The sequence below is a fragment of the Bos indicus x Bos taurus genome, chromosome 19 (genome assembly GCF_003369695.1).
Source record: "Bos indicus x Bos taurus breed Angus x Brahman F1 hybrid chromosome 19, Bos_hybrid_MaternalHap_v2.0, whole genome shotgun sequence".
Lineage (NCBI taxonomy): Eukaryota > Metazoa > Chordata > Mammalia > Artiodactyla > Bovidae > Bos > Bos indicus x Bos taurus.
The window spans coordinates 48,044,208-48,068,510 of NC_040094.1; the positions used below are offsets into that span (position 1 = coordinate 48,044,208).

Consider the following 24,303-nt stretch of genomic DNA (forward strand, 5'->3'; position numbering starts at 1 on the left):
TCTTTTGTTTAACACAAGAGTAAACTCAGGAGTTGCAAGTCAAAATTGACCTGGGGTTAGTGGTTCTTCGCTTCTCTGTTATTGTAGGAGTCTTGAATTTTTCAAAGTATTTAGCCCACCCTTCTGACCACAGCTAAATCAACTGTGTATTTACATTCTGGTTTTCTTGAACCAAGACCTTGTATTCAGCTTGTTTGTTAGTTCTATCTTATGTGGGCATGGGTGTGCCTGGCTTCTCTGGTAAAAAACATTTATGTAAATCCATGTCTCTTCTTTGGAAGGAAGAACAGAAGAGCAACAATTGAACATAAAGAACATTATGTGTTGTTTTTTTAGTAGTGCTTATTCACCCTTTGTAAGTATTTAATCTATAAATGCTTAAAAGTGCTACTTAAATGAATTCTAAATAAACATCTCATTCATGATAGATTTTTTCTTTTATTTTATGACAGTATTAGCATGTGTGGGGTACTGGATTTATCTGTAACTGGCTTTGGGGAGGAGTAAAGTATGACCAGTAGAAAAACATCCTACTTCTAGTAGCAGAATTCATCTTTAATAAATGATAAGTTTATTAAAAGAAAATCAAGGAACAAAGTATTTACCTTCTTTTTTTAAAGTCATAGTTACTCTTACCTCTTTAAATCTCAGTTTTGCTTATAATTTAACAAAAGAAATGCTTTTCAGACTCCCTAGAAACTGCTTTTGTATTAATCTGTCTTCCTTGGAGCTAATTTAAAAAATTTTTTTCCATTGAAGGCCAACTGTGATTTGAGACGGCAGATTGATGAACAGCAAAAGATGTTAGAGAAATACAAAGAACGATTAAATCGATGTGTGACAATGAGCAAGAAACTGCTTATAGAAAAGGTAAGTGATAAGTAGTGGCCTCAACTCTGTATTCCAAGATGCTTAGGGTGTGCCATTGTTGTGACTTCTAACTTTTTACCTGAAATGAAAGTATTTCAAAGTAGGAAAGGACTGACCACAGCTTTAGTTCTCTGTCTTATGTGGGCATGGGTGTGCCTGGCTTCTTTGGTAAGAAACATTTATGTAAATCCATGTCTCTTCTTTGGAAAGAAGAACAAAAAACCAACAAAGGGCTTTTGGGTTTAGGAAAGGGCTACTGGGTTGCCATAGTGTTAAAGACCCCACGTGCCACATGCCAATGCAGAAGACTCAAGAGATTTGATCCCTGGATTGGGAAGATCCCCTGGAGTAGGAAATGGCAACCTACTTCAGTATTCTTGCCTGGAAGATTCCATGGGCAAAGGAGCCTAGTGGGCAATAGTCTATGAGGCTGCAAAGAGGCAGGCATGACTGAGTGACTGAGCACACAGCACATCCTATTAATACAGACATTTAGCAATAGTTTTATGTCCATTTCAGATATGGTATTTAGAGTAATTTATATATATAATAATGTGATAATTAAGTGTTTTGTATTTTAAAAAACTAGTTGGCAATTACTTGTATATGATTATTTAATTGGCTTATGCCTCCTTTATTATATTAATAGTGATTAGTTGCAATTTGCCTTTAGTAATTATTTCTTATAATTATTGAAATAAATATTTAATTGTTTATTATATATCATAAATAATTAATGTCTTAAAATTTGTAAAACATATCTCCAGTAGTTATTTATCTTACAGTGAAAAGTTTGAAGATGACAGTACTTCCTAATGAAATTATTATAAGCTAGAGGTTTGAGACAGACTAATGGTTTGTTTTTTTGCTGAAATCTTTGAAATGCTATTAAAGGGACAGGGAACACTGATAAAAAGTGAAGTGAATTATTAATGTCAAAGACACTAAGGAGAACTTTGCTTCATCTCTTAATTCATTAATTTTATAGAAGGGAAATTCCACATTTATAACAGAAATGTATGTTAGTATATGTTGATGTAGAATGCTTATGGGTTATATAAAATGTTTATAGCTTTAGGGAACTTCCTGAAATCAGTGTAGATTGAGCCAGTTGTCCTAAACTTTGAGCAGTATAGTACAAAAAACAAACATAGCCCTGCATCTGAGTTCTTGTAGGAAAATACGATTATTTTCTATTTGTCCTTTTCCCCTAAGTCAAAACAAGAGAAGATGGCATGTAGAGATAAAAGCATGCAAGATCGCTTGAGACTGGGCCACTTTACCACAGTCCGACATGGGGCTTCGTTTACTGAACAGTGGACAGATGGTTATGCTTTCCAGAACCTTATTAAGTAAGTGAATTGTGATGATAAAGTTGAGAATTGAAAGTTTGTTTGGATTTTTAAATTTTTTTGTAGTTGTAGTCATTAATATCTTAGTAATGGTAGTCTTTTTTTCATTCAGTTTTGTCTCCACATGTGTAAAGAATTGTAAGGAATGAGATAAAGTCCTGAAAAAATGGCAAATAATCAGAGGAATAAAAAACAAGTTCTATATTAAAGCTTAAAAAAATCAGAATTGCCAAAACTAAGGAAGAAAAAGCTAAGACTTGACTTGATATCATTTTAATTATGTAATAAGTTTTCATGAGGAGTCTGCCCACTCCCAGCATTTATTCTGGGTCCACAGAAGATTGAAATAGGCAAAGACCCAAGGAAGGATTTCCCGAGTTTGGTATAAAACAAAACCTTGGAAGAACGTACAGGACATGCTCCTGGGGCTCTTTAAGGGGAGAGTATCCAGTCTGCAGAGATAGTCACCTTCTTGAAGGTGAGCATTGTGCCAGCGGTCAGGCTGGTGAGCAGTCCCACTGCCTGTGCCTGTCAATAACTTGGAATCTTGAGCCCTCCTTCACTTTATTATAACTTTGGTTTAAAACCTTCAAGTATTTACTCCAAGGAGGGAATTAACATTTAAAATCCTAAAATTCCAACTGCATAAATAGCTAATATCAGCTCAGGACTTTAAAAAAGAAGTCTTAAAAGTTGCGATACCTTTTGGTGTATCTTACTTATTTTAATTTTGTAGATCGTTTCCGTTTGAGACTGGGTTGCAGTGGGTGGCACATTGTATCTTTAATCATGGGCTCTCACACTTCTGATCTGTAGTTTACTGTAGGTTCAAGGGTTCCATGGACTGCCTATCCTACCTTTTTTTCCTTGGTGAAATAACATATTGGGCATTGATTGGAGAGGATACAACTACTTTTGAATACTAATGAAACATAAATAACAAATTTGTCTGAAAGAAAAGTACAGGTACTGATATTAATAATAATTTGTTAATGGGAATTCCTTGGCAGTCTTGTGGTTAGGACTCAGTGCTTTCACTGCCAGAGCTCAGGTTTGATCCCTGGTTGGGGAACGAAGATCCTGCACGCCGCCCCATGTGGCATGGCCAAACTAAAACAAAACAAACTTTGTGGAAACCTACCTCTGGATTATAGTCTGTGCTTTATGTGTGATACATGTGGTATCCATGCTGAGCTCTCTGTGCTCAGGTTAACAGAGTTGCACTAGGGCAGTATAAACAGCTGCTGCATAGAGGCATGATGTCTGTTCCTCAACACCCTGACTGTGATGAGCAAATTGCCCTGGAAGTGGCTCTCCATCCAATTTTGTCAGAATGGGACGGAAGATAAAACACATCCCCCATGATTGGCCAAAGTCACTTAATGCTCACACTGAGTCCCAGCGTGATAATGACCCCTACTAGTCCATGACAATGGTTACTCCTCAGATGGCAGTTTTTAAAATGTCTAAAGACTTAAACCTGAGTGGTTAGTGGATTTGTTTAGAGATATAAAATGTAATTACTTTTAAGATGTGATTGTAGTTTTTGCTGATAGTAGCAAGTATTTATCATTTTGCTCTATAAGCAGCCTATTGCCCAGAAGGTTCTGGAAATTGCATATAGTTAGAGTACAAAAGGATGACTTTGCTGTAGAGCCTTCGGACCAGAGAATTTGGTATTATCTACACGAGATCCCTAATCAGAGTTGTTTCTCCAAAGTGGATAGTATTTTTTTTGATGATTTTAAGTAATATAAATTGCAGACTATCCATCTCTCCTCTTGGGAAGCTGTTTCTGGCTGATACCTTTTTTTATTTGCTTGTTTGTTTTTTGGCCACACTGCACAACTTGTGGGATCTTAGTTCCCTGACTAAGAACTGAACCTCAGCAGTAAAAATGCTGAGTCTTAACCACTGGACCACCAGGAAAGTCCCCTGGCTAATATCTATTAATTTTAGGTATTTTAATAATATCTTCTAAAATTGTGCTTTAATAAACCAATTTCCTTTCTTAATTTTAATGCAGAATTGAAGTTCTTTAGTTATAGAAGGCTGTAGCTGATATCCTTACAAATGATAATTATCTGTGTATAAGAAGCTCTATGACACATAACTTGGTGGGTAAGGTACCTGAACACCAGGTTGCAGTACTAATTTTTATAGAAAGAGCAAACCTCTTGACATTAAAAATTTAATCAAGTGATCAAATATAGTCTGAACAGTAGCCTCAACACAGTTCTTTTATTCTCAGTTTGTACCTTGGCTCTATTTTGACTGATCTTTATTAAGATTCTAAAACAGATTTGCTGTCTAATAAAAAGATCCTAAAAGATTTGTAATGATTTTTGACCAGGTTAGTAAGTTTTTCTAAAAGTATTTTGAACTTGTTGAAAAAGTAACATATTTTATAGTTCTGAGAAGTTAGTTACAATAAATTCTGTTGTTATTCAGTATGTAACTTTTTTATTTAAACAAGTCTTGGAGTCTCAAATAGTCAATGGCAAGGCAATAAAAAATTTATTATTAAGATTTTCTTTATATTGACATAAACAACATTAAATACGGGGATTTGACCTGTATACAAAACTGTGGCTGTTTAAGACGTGGATCATCAGAGGGAGTAAATGAAATTGTATAACATCATTGTCCTAGTCCACGATTATATTCTGGTGTATAAGGAATTATAGAATTCCATTTTAAAGTGATTTCATGTGAACCATCTGATTCTTGGCATATGACCCATAATAAGTGATAAAGCTTTTTAAAATTTTTTTATTAAAGTATAGTTGATTTACAGTATTCCAGATGTGTACAGCAAAGTGATTCAGTTATAGTTATATATATGCATTTGTTTTCAAATTCTTTTCCATTGTGGGTTATTGCAAGATATTTACTATAATTCCCGGTGCTATATTGTAGGTTCTTGTTGTTTATCTATTTTATATATAGTAGTGTGTATCTGTTAACCTCAAATTCCAAATTTATCCCCCCATCCTTCCCCTTTGCTAGCCATAAGTTTGTTTTCTATGTCTGTGAGTCTGTTTTGTAAATAAGTTCATTTGTATCATTTAAAAAAAAATTCCACATATAAATGATATCATGTGATATTTAGAGAGACAACTCTGTTGATCCTATAAGTATTAGTTCTCCCTTGGGTGGTATATACCAGTTTCTAGTAGACACAGAACATGAAATCCTGGGACTCTTTAAAAATTCTTACCTGGGATATTCAGGTACTATCTGTAGACCACCACCAAAATTACTTTGGTCAAAATAATATCTGCAAATAATGTGCATTTGTTTTTTTAACACCTGTTCTAGTTATGATATAGTTTTGCTATGGAGGGTACATAGAATCGTTTCCTGGGCTTCCCTGGTGGCTCAGAAGGTAAAGACTCTGCCTGCAATGCAAGAGACTTGGGTTCAATTCCCTGGAGAAGGTAATGGCTTCCCACTCCAGTATTCTTCCATGGAGAATTCCATGGACAGAGGACCTTGGCGGACTGCAGTTCATGGGGTGGCAAAGAGTTGAACATTCAGAAAACTAAGATCATGGCATCTGGTCCCATCACTTCATGGGAAATAGATGGGGAAACAGTGTCCGACTTTATTTCTGGGAGCTCCAAAATCACTGCAGATGGTGATTGCAGCCATGAAATTAAAAGACGCTTACTCCTTGGAAGGAAAGTTATGACCAACCGAGATAGCAGAGACATTACTTTGCCAACAAAGGTCCGTCTAGTCAAGGCTACGGTTTTTCCAGTGGTCATGTATGGATGTGAGAGTTGGACTGTGAAGAAAGCTGAGTGCCGAACAACTGATGCTTTTGAACTGTGGCATTGGAGAAGACTCTTGAGAGTCCCTTGGACTGCAGGGATATCCAACCAGTCCATCCTAAAGGAGATCAGTCCTGGGTGTTCTTTGGAAGGACTGATGCTAAAGCTGAAACTCCAATACTTTGGCCACCTCACGTGAAGAGTTGACTCATTGGAAAAGACTCTGATGCTGGGAGGGATTGGGGGCAGGAGGAGAAGGGGACGATAGAGGATGAGATGGCTAGATGGCATCACCGACTCAATGGACATGAGTCTGAGTGAACTCCGGGAGATGGTGATGGACAGGGAGGCCTGGAGTGCTGTGATTCATGGGGTCACAAAGAGTCGGACACGACTGAGCAACTGAACTGAACTGAGCAGCTAACACTTTCATTTTCATAATCATTTCCTAGGGCTATCATCACTAAATACCATAAACTGGGTGGTTTAAAACAACATAAATTTAATTCTCTCACAGTTTAGGAAGTCAGAAACCTTAAATCAAGGTGTTGGCAGGGCCGCTCCTTCTGTGGCTTCTAGGGAGGATCCTTGTTTAGTGTTCAGTGGCTTGCAGCAGCATAGCTCAGTCTGCCTCCGCTTCACATGGTGTTCCCCTGCGTGTCTTCTTTTCTCAGGAGGACACCAGTCAAATTGGGTTAAGGGCCCACCCTACTCCAGTATGACCTTATTTTAACTAATTAAATCTTCAGTGACCCTATTTCCAAAGGTTATAATCTGAGGTACTGGGGATTAGCACTTTAACACGTCTTTTTGGGTGGCACAGTTCAACTGATAATGGTACCTAAGACTGATTGTCTTATTATAACTGACAAATAATGGCTTGCTGTTTGTTTATTTGGCTGAGCTGGTTCTTCATTGTGGCATGTGTAATCTATTGTATTTCCCTGACCAGGGATTGAACCCAGGCCCCCTGTATTGGGAGCTCGGAGCCTTAGCTACTAGATTACCAGGAAAATCTCAATAATGACTTTTTAGAGTTACTTAGATTTAAGTGACATAAATTTATCTGGTCGTCAATACTTTTGTAAAAGATAGTACAAATATTCTTTCTGTGGGTGGTAAAGGGTGAGCATTCCCTAAAATTGATGAAATGGAAGTAACCTTTAACAGTCAGGTCTATAAAAGGCACTGTGGAGAGAAGATGGCAGAGGAGTAGGTGGACGTGGAGAACATCTGTCTCCACGGATACATCAGGAATACACCTTCAGACACAGAAGTGCATGCAGAACACCAGCTGAGAGCGGACAGGAGTACCTGACCAGAAGAAAAGAATATATAGAACCACGCAGAACTCGGTAGGACCAAGGAACTAGGGGGAAAAACAAGTGTTAGTAGGACCTGCCCCTGGCTGGTGGGGGAACTGAAGCAGGAGTCTGATCCCCACATTGGGGCAATTGTCTGAGTCAGAGGAGAAACATTTATGGCTGAGAGTGAGCTGATCTGTGACAGCATAAATGGAATGAGAATCAGACAGTCCTTGCCACAGCCATACATATCCCGGACAGGGACGTGGGTCCCCTGAAAGGTGCAGCAGCTGGGAGCTGGAGTTGAGGGGTTGTGGAGCAATCCTAGGGCAAGGGCTGCTGTTGCCTGTGGAGAAACAGATTTGAGGGGTTATGGGGGAGGAGATTGTGGTGGGAAATGCCCATGGAGGAAAGCCATGCAGCCATGGAAGCAAGGTGATGCTGCTGAGTCACGTGTAGTGGATGGAACCATCGCCATAGCCTCTCTCCCTACACGACAGCATCAGCAGCTTAACAATAGAGAGGCTGGCCCATCAAACCCTGACGCAATGAACTACAGACCTGGACCCCACTCAGGATGCCCCTTTAAGTGGCTGACCCACTGATCTAGAGTGGGACCCCAGCTAGGCGGCCCCTCTCTGTGCATGATGCACTGAACAACAGAGAAGGACCCCAGGCAAGGGAGCCCTCTTAGTGCCTGAATTGGCGGAGCTATGGAGAAAGACTGGTCAAAGAGACCTTCTGATCACCAGCCATAAGAGGCTCAAAAAAAAGATTCTGATAGGGCCATAACTCCTGGGGTGGAGGCAGTCCATGTCTCTGCACACTTTGCACCGCTAGGTGTTAAGCCAAGCAGCTGTGCCACCTTCACTCTCAACTCTCACTGGGGCAGAGCTGCCATAGGCAAAAAAAATCTTGCGTCTATGCGTGCAGGGTCACTTCAGTCATGTCCAACGCTTTGCGACCCTATAGACTGTGCCCTGCCAGGCTTCTGTGTCAGGATGTGGGGTTCTTCAGGCAAGAATGCTGGAGCATATTGGCTAATACTGGTTGCCATACCCTTCTAAAGCACTATATTTCCTGCTGCTCTAGCCTCCAACTCCCCTGAGTACCTGGTGCTGCCAGAACCACTGTGACCCAAGCAGCTACACCACCTCCACACCTGGCCCTCACAGAGGCAAACCCAAGTCCTCCAGGGCAGCCTCAGGGGCAAACCCCAGTGGATGACCTACATGCAGAAGTGGAAATAAAACCACCATTGAAACCCAGGGCAGTGTGGCTGAGGAAGAAGACCCTAAACCTTCTTACCAGCTGTACAAACTGCAGATTAAATCCACACGATCAACTAGGCAGACTCTGTCTATGGAATATATGAAAGGTCACTGAGAGCTCCCACAAAAGAAAACACACTAGCTCTGATAGCCGTGGACATTGGAGACAAAAACACCCAGGAGTAGGACCAGATTAGAATCTGAGCTGCCCCCACAACAGGTCCAGAGATCAGTACATTGTTGGAGGGCATCCTAGGGAGGTGAGGTGAGGGAAAGGATCCTGATAGCAGTGACTCAAGAAAAATATTTATTATTCTTATCTTTTGACTTGTTCTATAGATTCTTTTGGATTTTTTTTTCTTTTTGTTTCCTTTTTTACCCCACTCTGTTGTAGTTGTTGATTTTATTGACACTAGGAAATCTAATTAAGCTTTAGAACTTCCTCAGTCACATTTTTTATTGTTATTATAAACCTCTGCCTCTACATTGGGCTTTTGCATTCTGTGGAGTTTTCCTTTTTCTAATTTCTTCTTCCTGTTTTTTTTTTTTCTTTTTCCTAATTTTAATTTTTAAAAAACTGTTATATTTTTTCTACATTTGTTCCTCTGTTTGCCTTTCCAACTGTTCTTTTCCCCTTGCAGTTAATCTTTAATGTATATAAATCTTGATCTACCTCTGTTTAACTTTGCATATCTATTCTTTCTTTGCTTTCTTCCCTTTCCTCTCAACATATTTGTTCATTTTGTTTTCATTGCTTTATTCCCCACTTGGCACGTTGCTTTAGTTTTGTTTTCCAGTTTGTGCTTTAGTTAGTTTTGTTCTTAACTGGTAAATATAATTTTTTATTTCCTTTGTTTGCCAGGTCAATATACTGTATTTTTGTTGGACTGTTTTGACTTTGCTTGTGGGTGTATATGTATATTCCATTATTTTAATTATTATTTGCCTGATTTTGTAAGTGTCATTTGTCTGGGGTTCATCTCTGGTTTCTCGTTTTGGATATTTGTTTTAATCTCACTTAATGCCAGTTGGAGAAGGAAATGGCAACCCACTCCAGTGTTCTTGCCTGGAGAATCCCAGGGATGGGGGAGCCTGGTGGGCTGCCATCTCTGGGGTCACACAGAGTCGGACACAACTGAAGTGACTTAGCAGCTGTAGCAATACCATAACAAACTACTCGTGGAATCTTCATTCCTGACCAGAGATCAAGCCCTGAGCCTTTGGAGTGGGAGCACTGACTCCAAGACCCTAGACTACCTGAGAACTAACCCTAGGGAGTATCAGATAGTGAGAACTCACACAAAGAAAACCACTTGAATACAAGACCTGAATACAAACCAGATCATCAGTAGACAGGATTACCACTTCCCTCAGCCTTGCCAGTCAGAGGAGAAACAAACAAAAATTTAGCATAAATCTCACTCTATAAGAAGCTTACACAAACTACTGGACCAACCTTAGGAGGGCAGAACCCAAAAGGAAGAAAGAATTCAACCTTGAAACCTGGGGAAAAGGAGACCTCAAACACAATAAGTTAAAATAATGAAAAGGCAGAGAAATACTACACAAATGAAGGAACAAACTAGAAACACAGAAGTCCAAATAAATGCAGAGGAAATAGGCAAACTACTTGAAAAAGAATTCAGAATAATGATAGTAAAGATGTTCAAAAACCTTGAAAACAAAATGGAGAAAATGTAAGAATCAATTAAAAAAGACCTAGAAGAATTAAAGAATAAACATAAAAAGACAACACGATTACTGAAATTAAAAATACTCTAGATGGAATCAATAGCAGAATATCTGAAGCAGAAGAAAAATCAGTGAGCTGGAAGACAAAATGGTGGAAATAGCTTCCAAAGAGCAGAATAAAGTAAAAAGAATGAAAAGAACTGAGGATAGTCTCAGAGCCCTCTGGGACAATATCAAACCACCAACATTCGAGTTATGGGGGTCCCAGAAGAAGCAAAAAGAAAAGGTATGAGAAAATTTTTCAAGAGATTATAGTTGAAAATTCCCCCAACATGGAAAAGGAAATAGTCACTCAAGTCCAAGAGACACAAAGAGTCCCACACAGGATAAACCCAAGGAGAAACACACCAAGACACACAATAATCAAAGTAACAAGAGTAAACACAATATTAAAAGCAGCAACAGAGAAGCAACAAGTTAAAAACAAGGGAGACCCCATATGCTTAACAGCTTATCTTTCAGCAGAAACTCTGCAGGCCAGAAGGGAATGGCAGGATATATTTAAAGTAGTAAAAGGGAAAAATCTACAACCAAGATTACTGTACCTGGCAAGGATCTCATTCAAAATTGATGGAGAAATAAAAAGCATTTCAGACAAGCAAAAGTTAAGAAAATTCAGTACCACCAAACCAGCTTTTCAACAAATGTTAAAGGGACTTATATAGTCAAGAAATACAAGAAAAGAAAAAAGATCAAGAAAATCAGTGCCAAATAATTAAGAAAATGGCAATAGGAACATATATATCAATAATTACTTTAAATGTAAATGGATTAAATGCTCCAACCAAAAGACACAGACTGGCTCTATGGATACAAAAACAAGACCCATATATATGCTGTCTACAAGAAACCCCGTATACGTGTCTAAAGACACAGAGAGACTGAGAGGATGGAAAAATATATTCCATGCAAATGGGAAGCAAAAGAAAGCTGGAGTAGCAATCCTCATATCAGACAAAATAGACCTTAAAATAAAGAAGATTACAAGAGATAAAGAAGGACACTACATCATGATCAAGGAATCAATCCAAGAGGAAGACATAACAATTGTAAATCTCTATGCACCCAACACAGGAGCACCTCAGTACATAAGACAAACACTAACAGACATAAAAGGAGAAATTGACAGTAACACAATAATAGTAGGAAACTTTAACAACCCACTTACACCAATGGACAGATCATTAAAACAAAATTAATAAGGAAACACAAGTCTTAAATGATACATTAGATGAGATGGATCTCATTGATATCTTCAGGATATTCCATCCAAATGCAGAAGAATACACCTTCTTCTCAAGTGCACATGAAACATTCTCCAGGATAGACCACATCGTGGGTCACAAATCAAATCTCAGTAAATTTAAGAAAATTGAAATCGTATCAAGTATCTTCTCCAACCATAGCGCTATGAGATTAGATATCAGTTACAAGAAAAATGCTTTAAGAAACAGAAATACATGGAGATTAAACAACACATTTCTAAATAGCCAACAGGTTACTGAAGAAGTCAAAAGGGAAATAAAAAAAATCTAGAAACAAATGACAGTAAAACTACAACAACTCAAAACCTATGGGACACAGGAAAAGCAGTTCTAAGAGGGCAGTTTATAGCAACACAATCCTACTTCAAGAAACAAGGAAAACATCGAATAGACAACCTAACTTTACACCTAAAATAACTGGAAAAAGAACAACAACAACAACAACAAAAAACATAATTAGTAGAAGAAAATAAATCATAAAGATCCAAGCAGAAATAAATGAAAAAGAAATGAAAGAAACAATAGTAAAGATGAATAAAACTAATAGGTGGTTCTTTGAGAAGATAAAATTGACAGGCCTTTAGCCAGACTCATCAAGACGAAAAGAGAGAAGAATCAAATCAACAAAATTAGAAATGAAAAAGGAGAAGTTAAACAGACAATGCAGAAATACAAAGGATTATAAGAGACTATTTGAACAACTATATGGAAATAAAATGGATAACCTGGAAGAAATGGACAGATTCTTAGAAAAGTTCAATCTTCCAAGACTGAACCAGGAAGAAATAGAATTTATGAACAACCCAATTACAAGCACTGAAATTGAAGCTGGGATCAAAAATTTCCCCAAACACAAAAGCCCAGGACCAGATGGCTTCACAGGAGAATTATATCAAGCATTTAGAGAATAGCTAATGCCTATCCTTCTAAAACTCTTTCAAAAAATTACAGAGGAAGGAACACTTCCAAACTCATTCTGTGAGGCTACTATCACCCTGATACCAAAACCAGACAAAGACAACACACAAAAAAGAAAACTATAAGCCAATATCATTGATGAACATAGATGTAAAAGTCCTCAACAAAATTCTAGCAAACAGAATTCAGCACATCACACAGCTCATACACTGGGACCAAGTTGGCTTTATTCCAGGGATGCAAGGATTCTTCAATATATGCAAGTCAATCAGTGTGATACACCATATTAAAAAATTGAAAGATAAAAACCATATGATCATCTCAATAGATGCAGAAAAAGCCTTTGACAAAATTCAGCACCCATTAATGATCAAAGCTTTACAAAGAATGGGCATAGAAGGAACCTACCTCAACGTAGTAAAGGCCATATATGATAAACCTAGAGCAAACATTATTATCAATGGTGAAAAACTGAAAGCATTCCCCCTAAGATCAGGAACAAGACAGGGGTACCCATTTTCACCACTATTATTCACATAGTTCTGAAAGTCCTAGATACAGCAGTCAGAGAAGAAAAAGAAATAAAAGGAACCCAGGTTGGAAAAGAAGAAGTAAAGCTCTCATCGTTTGTAGATGACATGATACTGTATGTAGAAAACCCTAAAGATCGTATCAGAAAATTACTAGAGCTAATCAGTGAATTTGGCAAAGTTGCAGGATACAACATCAATACACAGAAATCACTTGTATTTCTATATACTAACAATGAAAAATCAGAAAGAGAAATTAAGGAATCAATCCCTTCACCACTGCAACAAAAAGAATTAAGTATCTAGGAATACACTTACCTAAGGAGACGGTGTGATCACTGACCTAGAGCCAGACATCCTGGAATGTGAAGTCAAGTGGGCCTTAGAAAGCATACTATGAACAAAGCTAGTGGAGGTGATGGAATTCCAGTTGAGCTATTTCAAATCCTGAAAGATGATGCTCTGAAAGTGCTGCACTCAATATGCCAGCAAATTTGGAAAACTCAGCAGTGGCCACAGGACTGGAAAAGGTCAGTTTTCATTCCAATCCCAAAGAAAGGCAATGCCAAAGAGTGCTCAAACTACCGCACAATTGCACTCATCTCACATGCTAGTAAAGTAATGCTCAAAATTCTCCAAGCCAGGCTTCAGCAATATGTGAACCGTGAACTTCCTGATGTTCAAGCTGGTTTTAGAAACGGCAGAGGAACCAGAGATCAAATTGCCAACATCCGCTGGATCATCAAAAAAGCAAGAGAGTTCCAGAAAAACATCTATTTCTGCTTTATTGACTATGCCAAAGCCTTTGACTGTGTGGATCACAATAAACTGTGGAAAATGCTGAAAGATGGGAATACCAGACCACCTGATCTGCCTCTTGAGAAATTTGTATGCAGGTCAGGAAGCAACAGTTAGAACTGGACACGGAACAACAGACTGGTTCCAAATAGGAAAAGGAGTTCGTCAAGGCTGTATATTGTCACCCTGCTTATTTAACTTATATGCAGAGTACATCATGAGAAACGCTGGACTGGAAGAAACACAAGCTGGAATCAAGATTGCCGGGAGAAATACCAATAACCTCAGATATGCAGATGAAACCACCGTTATGGCAGAAAGTGAAGAGGAATTAAAAAGCCTCTTGATGAAAGTGAACATGGAGAGTGAAAAAGTTGGCTTAAAACTCAACATTCAGAAAACGAAAATCATGGCATCCGGTCCCACCACTTCATGGGAAATAGATGGGGAAACAGTGGAAACAGTGGCTGACTTTATTTTTCTGGGCTCCAAAATCACTCCAGATGGTGACTGCAGCCATGAAATTAAAAGACGCTTACTCCTTGGAAGGAAAGTTATGACCAACCTAGATAGCATATTCAAAAGCAGAGACGTTACTTTGCCAACAAAGGTTCGTCTAGTCAAGGCTATGGTTTTTCCTGTGGTCATGTATGGATGTGAGAGTTGGACTGTGAAGAAGGCTGAGTGCCGAAGAATCGATGGTTTTGAACTGTGGTGTTGGAGAACACTCTTGAGAGTCCCTTGGACTGCAAGGAGATCCAACCAGTCCATTCTGAAGGAGATCAGCCCTGGGATTTCTTTGGAAGGAATGATGCTAAAGCTGAAACTCCAGTACTTTGGCCACCTCATGAGAAGAGTTGACTCATTGGAAAAGACTCTGATGCTGGGTGGGATTGGGGGCAGGAGGAGAACAGGATGACAGAGGATGAGATGGCTGGATGGCATCACTGACTCGATGGGCGTGAGTCTCAGAGAACTTCGGAAGTTGGTGATGGACAGGGAAGCCTGGCGTGCTGCGATTCATGGGGTTGCAAAGAGTCGGACACAACTGAGCGACTGATCTGATCTGAAGGAGATAAAAGAACTGTACACAGAAAATTATACGACACTAATGAAATCAAAGACAACATAAACAGATGGAGAGATATTCCATGATCCAGGGTAGCAATTATCAACATTGTGAAAATTACTATACTACCAAATGCAATCTACAGATTCTATGTGATCCCTATCAAATTACCAATGGCATTTTTCACAGAACTGGAACAAAAAATTTCACAATTCATGTGGAAGCACAAAAGAGCCCAAATAGCCAAAGCAGTCTTGAGAAAGAAGAATGGAGCTGGAGGAATCAAGCTTCCTGACTTCAGAGTATACTACAAACCTATAGTCATTAAGACAGTATGGTACTGGCACAAAAACAGAAATATAGACTAATGGAGCAAGATAGAAACCCCAGAAATAAACCCATGCACCTATGGGTACCTTATTTTTGACAAAGGAGGCAAGAATATACAATGGAACAAAGACATCCCCTTCAATAAATGGTGCTGGGAAAACTGGACAGCTACATGTAAAAGAATGAAATTAGAATACTTCCTAACATCATACACAAATATAAACTCAAAATCGATCAGAGACCTAAATGTAAGACCAGAAACTATAAAACTCTTAGAGGAAAACAAAGGCAGAACATTCAATGACATAAATCTAAGCAAGATCCTCTATGACCCACCTCCTAGAGTAATGGAAATAAAAACAAAAGTAAACAAGTGGGACCTGATTAAACTTAAAAGCTTTTGTACAGCAAAGAAAACTATAAGCTAGGTAAAAAGACAAACCTCAGAATGGGAGAAAATAATAGCAAATGAAACAACTGACAAAGGATTAATTTCCAAAATATATAAGCAGCTCATACAACTCAAAGCCAGAAAAACAAACAACCCAATCAAAAAGCAGAAGAAACAACTGAACAAACTTTTCTCCAAAGAATATATACAGATGACTAACAAACACAGATAGCATATTGAAAAGCAGAGACCTTGCTTTGCCAACAAAGGTCCGTCTAGTCAAGGCTGTGGTTTTTCCAGTGGTCATGTATGGATGTGAGAGTTGGACTGTGAAGAAAGCTGAGTGCCGAAGAACTGATGCTTTTGAACTGTGGTGTTGGAGAAGACTCTTGAGAGTCCCTTGGACTGCAAGGAGATCCAACCAGTCCATTCTGAAGGAGACCAGCCCTGGGATTTCTTTGGAAGGAATGATGCTAAAGCTGAAACTCCAGTACTTTGGCCACCTCATGTGAAGAGAGTTAACTCATTGGAAAAGACTCTGATGCTGGGAGGGATTGGGGGCAGGAGGAGAAGAGGACGACAGAGGATGAGATGGCTGGATGGCATCACTGACTCAATGGACACGAGTCTGAGTGAACTCCGGGAGATGGTGATGGACAGGGAGGCCTGGCATGCTGCAATTCATGGGGTCGCAAAGAGTCAGACAAAACTGAGCGACTGAACTGAACTGAACAAACACATGAAAAGATTCTCAACATCACTCATTTGAGAAATGCAAATCAACACTACAATGAGATATCACCTCACACCAGTCAGAATGGCCATCATCAAAAAGTCACCAAACAATAAATTCTGGAGAGGGTATGGAGAAAAGGGAACATTTTTGCACTGTTAGTAGGAATATAAATTGATACAGCCACTATGGAAAACGGTGTGGAGATTCCTTAATAAACTTGGAATAAAACCACCATATGACCCAGCAGTCCCACTCCTAGGCATATACCCTGAGGAAACCAAAATTGAAAAAGACACATGTATCCCATTGTTCACTGCAGCACTGTTTACAATAGCTAGAATATGAAGCAACTTAGAAGTCCATCAATAGAGCAATGGGTAAAGAAGTTGTGGTACATACACACAGTGGAATATTACTCACCCATAGAAAGGAATGCCTTTGGGTCATTTCTGATAAGGTGGATGAACCTAGAACCTATTATCAGAGTGAAGTAAGTCAGAGAAAGGTAAATATCGTATTCTAACACATATATACGGAATATAGAAAAATCATACTGAAGAATTTATGTTCAGGGAAGCAGTGGAGAAACAGACATGGAGAATAGACTTACAGACATGAGGAGAGGGGAGGAGAGGGTGAAATATATGGGAAGAGTAACATGGAAACTTACATCACCATATGTAAATTAGATAGCCAATGGGAATTTGCTGCATGGCTCAGGCAACTACAGGGGCTCTGTATCAATCCAGAGTAGTGGGATGGGGCAGGAGATGGGGGAGAGGCTCAAAACGGAGGGGATATATGTACCTATGGCTGATTTCATGTTGAGGTTTGACAGAAAACAAAATTCTGTGAAGCAGTTATTCTTCAATTAAAACAAAATACCACTGTCATATGTGTTGGACATATAAGGGTTAATAAGACACAGTTCTTGTTCTAAGAGAAGTTACAGTTTGACATAATCAGACTTTATTTTCCCAAAACAAACCTAAATGAAATGTCACTAATAGACTATTTTAGGTGACTTTTATAAGTATAAATGAACAGTTTCAACATCAAGAATTAATGTAAGAATGCATATTACATACAAGAGTTGATCTTTGTTATATCAATTTTCATGTGCAATCAAGCTCTCTTATTCTCAGAATGTACAGTTGAAGATAGTCTCATGGTGTTTTGGCACCAGAGTACCCTTTGTTTATGATTTGTATATAATGGCGATGGGGCTCCTTTCTTTGTGAATTTGGAAATCAAATGTGCAGATTCTCCCTGAAAACAATAGCAAATAAGTTTTATTTATATTTAATAAGGGTAACTGTTAACGTAACCTTCCAAAGCAGTTAGTCTCCAGTAGATGAAATGTTGTGGTACTCCTCTGGTACACTATGGACTATAATTAAACTATATATTGTATGGTTACCTTCAGAGAGTTCAGAGTGCTTTGAACTCATGGCTCCTGAAGGGGTGCAAATGAGCTTAAAGATATTTTACCAATTGTTTTGACTGGGAAACTCATATTCAGAGAAGATACATGTTTTCCTCAAGGACATTCATTGAGTGAGAAGGAAGATTGTGATTTTTACCTAAGGATTCTGTGTCTAATCCAGAAATCTTTCAAGCCATGAATTATTCATAAACATACATTTTTGGAGGGAAAGGTATATCTCTAATAGTTAAAAGATTTTTTTAGACAAGCAGACAATGCTTGAATTAAAATTTCTACTGTCCCATTAGATGTCCATCAGCAGACGAATGGATAAGAAAGCTGTGGTACATATACACAATGGAGTATTACTCAGCCATTAAAAAGAATACATTTGAATCAGTTCTAATGAGCTGGATGAAACTGGAGCCTATTATACAGAGTGAAGGAAGCCAGAAAGAAAAACACCAATGCAGTATACTAACACATATATATGGAATTTAGAAAGATGATAATGATAACCCTATATGTGAGACAGCACATGTAGAGACACAGATGTATAGAACAGTCTTTTGGACTCTGTGGGAGAAGGTGAGGGTGGGATGATCTGAGAGAATAGCACTGAAACATTTATATTATCATATGTGAAACAGATCGCCAGTCCAGGTTTGATGCACGAGACAGGGTGCTCAGGGCTGGAGCACTGGGATGACTCAGAGGGATGGGATGGGGAGGAAGGTGGGAGGGGGGTTCAGGATGGGGAACACATGTAAATCCATGGCTGATTCATATCAATGTATGGCAAAGAACACTACAGTATTATAAAGTAATTAGCCTCCAACTAAAATAAAGTTTAAAAAAAGTAAATAAATTGACATCTAATCTGTAAGTCAGCTTATCTTGAAGCCAAGAAAATGGTATTATCAAAGAACTGGTATTTCTTTGCAGTACTGTGATGAGGTTAACCTTGCTTACTTACAGTGTTGCCCTTTTCGATGTGGCAGCATAAGTTGTATTATGGGGGTCTGCTCTGGGGTATAGTCTTGTTTTTCTGGTTGCTGTTCTTTTAAGAAAGGTATCCTGAATCTGGAAATAGTGTAGAGACTGACAACTAGCGTTCAGAGAAGAGGGTCAAGTAGACATCATTTGAGAATATAGGTTTAAAAAATTAGATTCTGTCATTCTGCAAAAGTGAAATTTGGATCAAGAAAGGGAGATGGGGGGCTAAAAGCATGGTAGAAAGAGAAGAGGACAGGAGCCAGCATCTGACTTGTCAACTATGATGAGTGGTTTAAAGATTTTAGTCTCTTAAGTGGGTAATCCCAAATCTTGGTATGCTTTTATATACCTGGTCTATAAACCTTAGTATCTGTCAGGTAGCAGGATTCATGAGAGAAGGTGAAATACTTACATTGATATTTGTATTGACTTTTCGTTTATAAGCTAGTTTATTTTAAAAAAATTAGACATTATTAGGAAGTACTCTGGAGAAGGGAATGGCACCACACTCCAGTACTCTGGCCTGGAAAATCCCATGGATGGAGGAGCCTGGTAGGCTGCAGTCCATGGGTCTCGAAGAGTCGGATATGACTGAGCGACTTCACTTTCATGCATTAGAGAAGGAAATGGCAACTCACTCCAGTGTTCTTGCCTGGAGATTCCCAGGGATGGGGGAGCCTGGTGGGCTGCCGTCTGTGGGGTCGCACAGAGTCGGACACGACTGAAGTGACGCAGCAGCAGCAGGAAATGCTGTAATAGAAATGGTGTTAAATATCCTGAGTCTTTCATATGTCTTTTATTCATTCATTTTGTGTACCATTTTCTGAGGAGTTTTTACTTGTTGAAAGGCTTCTTTTTGCTTTCTCTAAATGCTCATCCTTGTTCTTAAAAAACTTAGTTTGGGTTTCTACCATATTAGTGTTTGGGAATGACTTGGGAGTGGTAATGGCTCACTTGATTAGAATAAATGATAGATTCAGAAGGAAAACATTTTTTCCTTTGTTTATCATTCCTCAAATGTGGTATCTTTCTAGATAGATTTTGAAGAAACTATAATCCAATTAAAAAATAAAAAGGCACTTGGAACCCCCCCCCTTTTTTTTTTTTACATAAACAGTTATTTAATGGGTTCATTACCAGGAGTTGTTTTCTTAACTGTTAAAAAGCAATAAGGAAAAAAAAAAAAAGCAGTCAAGAAAAAAAAGCAATCAAAGTTTTTCCTTTTGAGTTGGAAAATTAGGTCACAATAGAAATTTGATACTGTTTTCTTCCTGCCCACTTTTCTGCTCTGAGAATTATTGTAATTAGTATATTAAAAGTACAGATTCATTACCAAAAACAGCTCTATCACCAGATAGTTGGTTCTTCAAACCTGAAGTTAAAATCAAATCTCTACTTAGGTTTATTTTTCTGAAGTCTATCGAATATGCAGGTGACAAGAATATTTATGTTTATTCCTTAGCCATGTTCAAACAGTTTTGACCTTCCTCTGTGCAACATCTTTTGTATCTCTAGGCAACAGGAAAGGATAAATTCACAGAGGGAAGAGATAGAAAGACAACGAAAAATGTTAGCGAAGCGGAAACCTCCTGCCATGGGACAGGCCCCTCCAGCAACCAATGAGCAGAAACAGCGGAAAAGCAAGACCAACGGAGCTGAGAATGAAACGTATGTTCTTTATTAACGCGAACTAAGATACTGTATTCTCCCCTGAGATACAAACCTCCTGTCGAGTGCCACTGGAAGAAGTGATAAATTGTGGAGATTTCTAGAGCTTAACCTTTCTTTTTAGTTACATTAATAGATTTGCTCAACTCATATAAAAGTTGTACACAATTAACTCATTTTCTTAGTCCTAATCTTATATAAGAAGTTTCGAATGAGAGGGAGAAAAAGAATGTCATTAAACTTGATGTCATGCTCTTTGGCCAGTCTTAAAACAAATGTGATGTCATTAGGTATTCAAATGATGTAACTGCTTGTGCGTGCTTCCAGGCTGTGGTATGTTGGTGTCACCTTAAGGGGATTATCTGGCTCTATTTCAGACTGAAGAACGCACAAGTGAAGAATGCTATTTAGTAGTCTGAAGAACACTAGTTACCACTCACGAATTTAGATGGAACCTAAGAAAAAATAGGTATTATTTTAGGAAAAGAACATTTTCCCAGTAAGCCAAGTCTTGACATTCCCAGTTGTTGTTTATTTATTTATTTTTTTCTATTCTGAGAACCTAAGGAAAACGCCAGTATCTTCAGTTGCAGTGTAGTCATCTTTTTCACTGCTAGTCAACAAGTATTCCTTAGTTACCATGAATAGGAGCAGTAGAATATTCAGAGTACAGATGCCTTCTTTCTTCAGTCCCTCCCCATATCAGATTTCCCTAATTGACTTTTGAATTCTTGACCACTAAGAGAATCTTCCGCTAGGACAGGCAGTGGCAAACTTTTTCTCCATTGGGCCAGATAGTAAACACTTCAGGCTTTGCACACTAGAGAGTCTCTGTTGCCACTACTCAACTCTGCTGTTATAGCTTGAAAACATTCATAGGCAGCACGTAAGTGAATGGATGTGGCTATTTCCAGAACAGATTACTAGCCGAATGGCCCACAGGTTGTAGTTTGCCAAGTAGGCAGGACTGCTGAACAGTTAGAATTAGCATGGGAAATAAAACCAGCAAATTACTTACCTATTTTAAAAATTTCTTATTCATGCTCATCACCACTATCTTTAAGAGGCTTTCCAATTAAAAAGGAAGAAGAGATCTATAAATGTATAGAAAATCTCTATAGAATTGATGGTAGCCATAATGTCAGTTTCTGAATTAGGTGTTTGAATGTTTGAAATATAAAACATATTTTTCATAGAAATATTCATTGGTATTATAATCAGTATTTCCCTAGTGGCCTTATTGGTTTTTCAAGGGAAAAAGAAATTTCTTAAAGCTGTCATTGTAGGGTTTAATTGTAGCTACAAATGAGAGCTAATGATACCATGTAATTTATTGACTAATATGTCTTTTGCCTTTTAGTGTTTTCATATTAGTTCACAAAAACATATTAACCCATAATCCACTTCAAGTATAAAAATACTTATTACCATTGTTAAAAGTCCATGACATCCCAGAAATGTATCTTTCTTCATTCCAGTGAGAAAGCTGGCTTAACACCAGTCCTCACCCAATACATACCTGATGTCTTGGGGAGCCTTTTCCTTGACATTCATTTAGTAAGTCTGTGTTAAATGCTTATTATAGGTTCAGCCCTGTTCTGGACACCAGGGTGCAAAGCTGAAGGAGACAGCCCAGCCTTAGGACTCACAGTTTATTTAGGGAAAATGAACAGATGAATAAACTAATAGTCACTTTTAAGTATCGTGATAAAGGTATGCACAGTGATTAAGTCTGGAAAATGTCTTCACTAGATTCTAAGCAATATCCCCTTTCAAAAAGTCCAAGTGGAAAAAAAAAAAAAGTCCAAGTGGGAGACTTTCCTGCTGAACCAGTGACTAAGACTGCTCCCAACGCAGGGGACCTGGGTTTGATCCCTGATCAGGGAACTAGATCCCACATGCTAAGAGTTCTCATGTCACAACTAAAGATCCCAAATGCTGCAACTAAGACCCGGAGCAGCCAAATAAATAAATAAAAATATTTTTAAAAAATGTTCAAGTAGGAACCCAGTTTTGAAGAATTCTTCAGGCAAAAGTTGTATACATTACTCTGATTATTGTCTTCTTTCATAACTCCTACATTTATTTTGTGAAGGAACTCTTCTTCCAGTATTATTTGAAAATTATTTCATGCCAATGAATAAAACCATTGGCTTAGAAATAGCAAAGTGGGCACAGGTTGTTATGTTTTGGGTTTTTTTTGCCATAGAATAATAATTAGAATTCGGTCTAAGCCAGTAGAGTGTAAGTAAGCAGTTGCCATCTGGAGTCCTGAGTAAAATCCAAGCTGGAAGGCCTTTGGTCTAGTCTTTAATAATTAAGTATCCATGGCTCATTCCCTTGGCCAGAAGCCAAAAATATTCCTCTTGTGTTGGAATGGGTTTTATTATCCTTTCCTGGTACTTAACGTGTTTTAGGTAGAGAGAATTCTAAGCTATGATTTTTTTCATTTCTCCCTTTTTTACTGGTATGATATGGGATAATAGATGTAAGTATTTCTGCAACTATGGAAAGATAGGTGTGTGAACCCTGATGGGAGTATTTCTTGCTATTTTTATCTTCTTTTAGTCAGACCTCAGCGACTCTATTTTGTAGCTCTTCCTGGGTGATAGGATAGTTGTTTCTTCTTTCTCCTGCTATTTAGAATATATCTAAACAGTGACATCTAAAATTTTGAAGTATATGTGTGTGCTTCTAGAATGTGAAGAGGGTGAAGATGGAGGAGTAAGCTATCACTTCTTACATGCTCATTCTTGAGATATGAGGATGCCATCAGGGTAGGTAGAACATGAAATGATCACCCATGAAGTCAGCCCTTTGAGAACTGTGTTGAGTAGGATTTCACAAAGTATAGATTCCTTTCATATTCTCATTGTAATAGTCACAACAGCTTTTTTAGATAGATATCATTGCTTGCTGTGTTTTTAGGAAATTGAGGTTAAAGTTTCTTGCCCAAGGTCACATGGTCAGAATTGTGAACCCTAGTCCTCAGACTCCAGATCCTGGACTCTGTCCTCTAGGTTCTTCTCCTTGTATCAAAGTCCAAGAGTTATCAAAAATAACCAAATATGTTGGCTTATTAATATCCCCCTTAAAAAACTTTTAGACATATAATTTGGCTACCTCTTCCAATGGATTTTCATCTGAATAAGGTATATGACCAAACTCATCTCATAAGTAATGTAAAAATAGAGGTCATTTATTTTTCTCACCTTTTTTTAATAGACTTCCAGCTTTGAAGTCCTTTGTATACATCACATCTGATAAATCACAGTTTTCTCTTGTCAAAGAATTGCAAGATAATCTATCATTTGGTCATTTTAACTAAGTTAAAGTGAATATACTGTATAGTATTCTTTGGCATGTCTCTTTAAATATGATTTCAAATAATTTACTGACATTTCTGTCATTATTTTCCAGGTTAACATTAGCAGAATACCATGAACAAGAAGAAATCTTCAAACTCAGATTAGGTCATCTTAAAAAGGTAAGTATAATGAGAAAATGTGTCTGAAGAAATGGAATTTTTAGTTTACATTTGGTGTTGAAGTTGTTTGGTCATTTGGGCAATAATAGCTTCACATACCTGTGGAAATCATTAATAGTTACTTTGGGTCACACCTGTATTCTAATGGTGGAGTTCATGTCTTTCAACTTGCAAGTCAGGTCCAAGCCCCCAGTGAGAGTGCCTTTTCCACCAATGATATACCGATATTTCATTCTGTATGCCTCATAGGTCCCCACAAGTGATTATCTTTTTAGTAAAAAATAAATATGAAGTAAGAGCAGACAGTTCTGAAAGTGAAGTTACTGTGCTGTTGTAAATGCATAGCAGCTCTTGTCTGTCACCT

The 24,303-nt window shown here is 38.1% G+C and overlaps 1 protein-coding gene across 5 annotated transcripts in view; it reads left to right on the forward strand.

Annotated features, from left to right (window-relative positions):
• Positions 1–24,303, forward strand: part of TLK2 (tousled like kinase 2) — a 123,911-nt gene that overhangs the window by 72,397 nt on the left and 27,211 nt on the right. For all 5 annotated transcript variants that reach the window (XM_027517554.1, XM_027517555.1, XM_027517556.1 and 2 more), the window contains 4 exons: positions 760–870; positions 2,086–2,222; positions 20,300–20,452; positions 23,873–23,939. In XM_027517554.1, the coding sequence (XP_027373355.1) occupies positions 760–870; positions 2,086–2,222; positions 20,300–20,452; positions 23,873–23,939 (468 nt within the window). The remainder of the gene's footprint in view (positions 1–759; positions 871–2,085; positions 2,223–20,299; positions 20,453–23,872; positions 23,940–24,303) is intronic.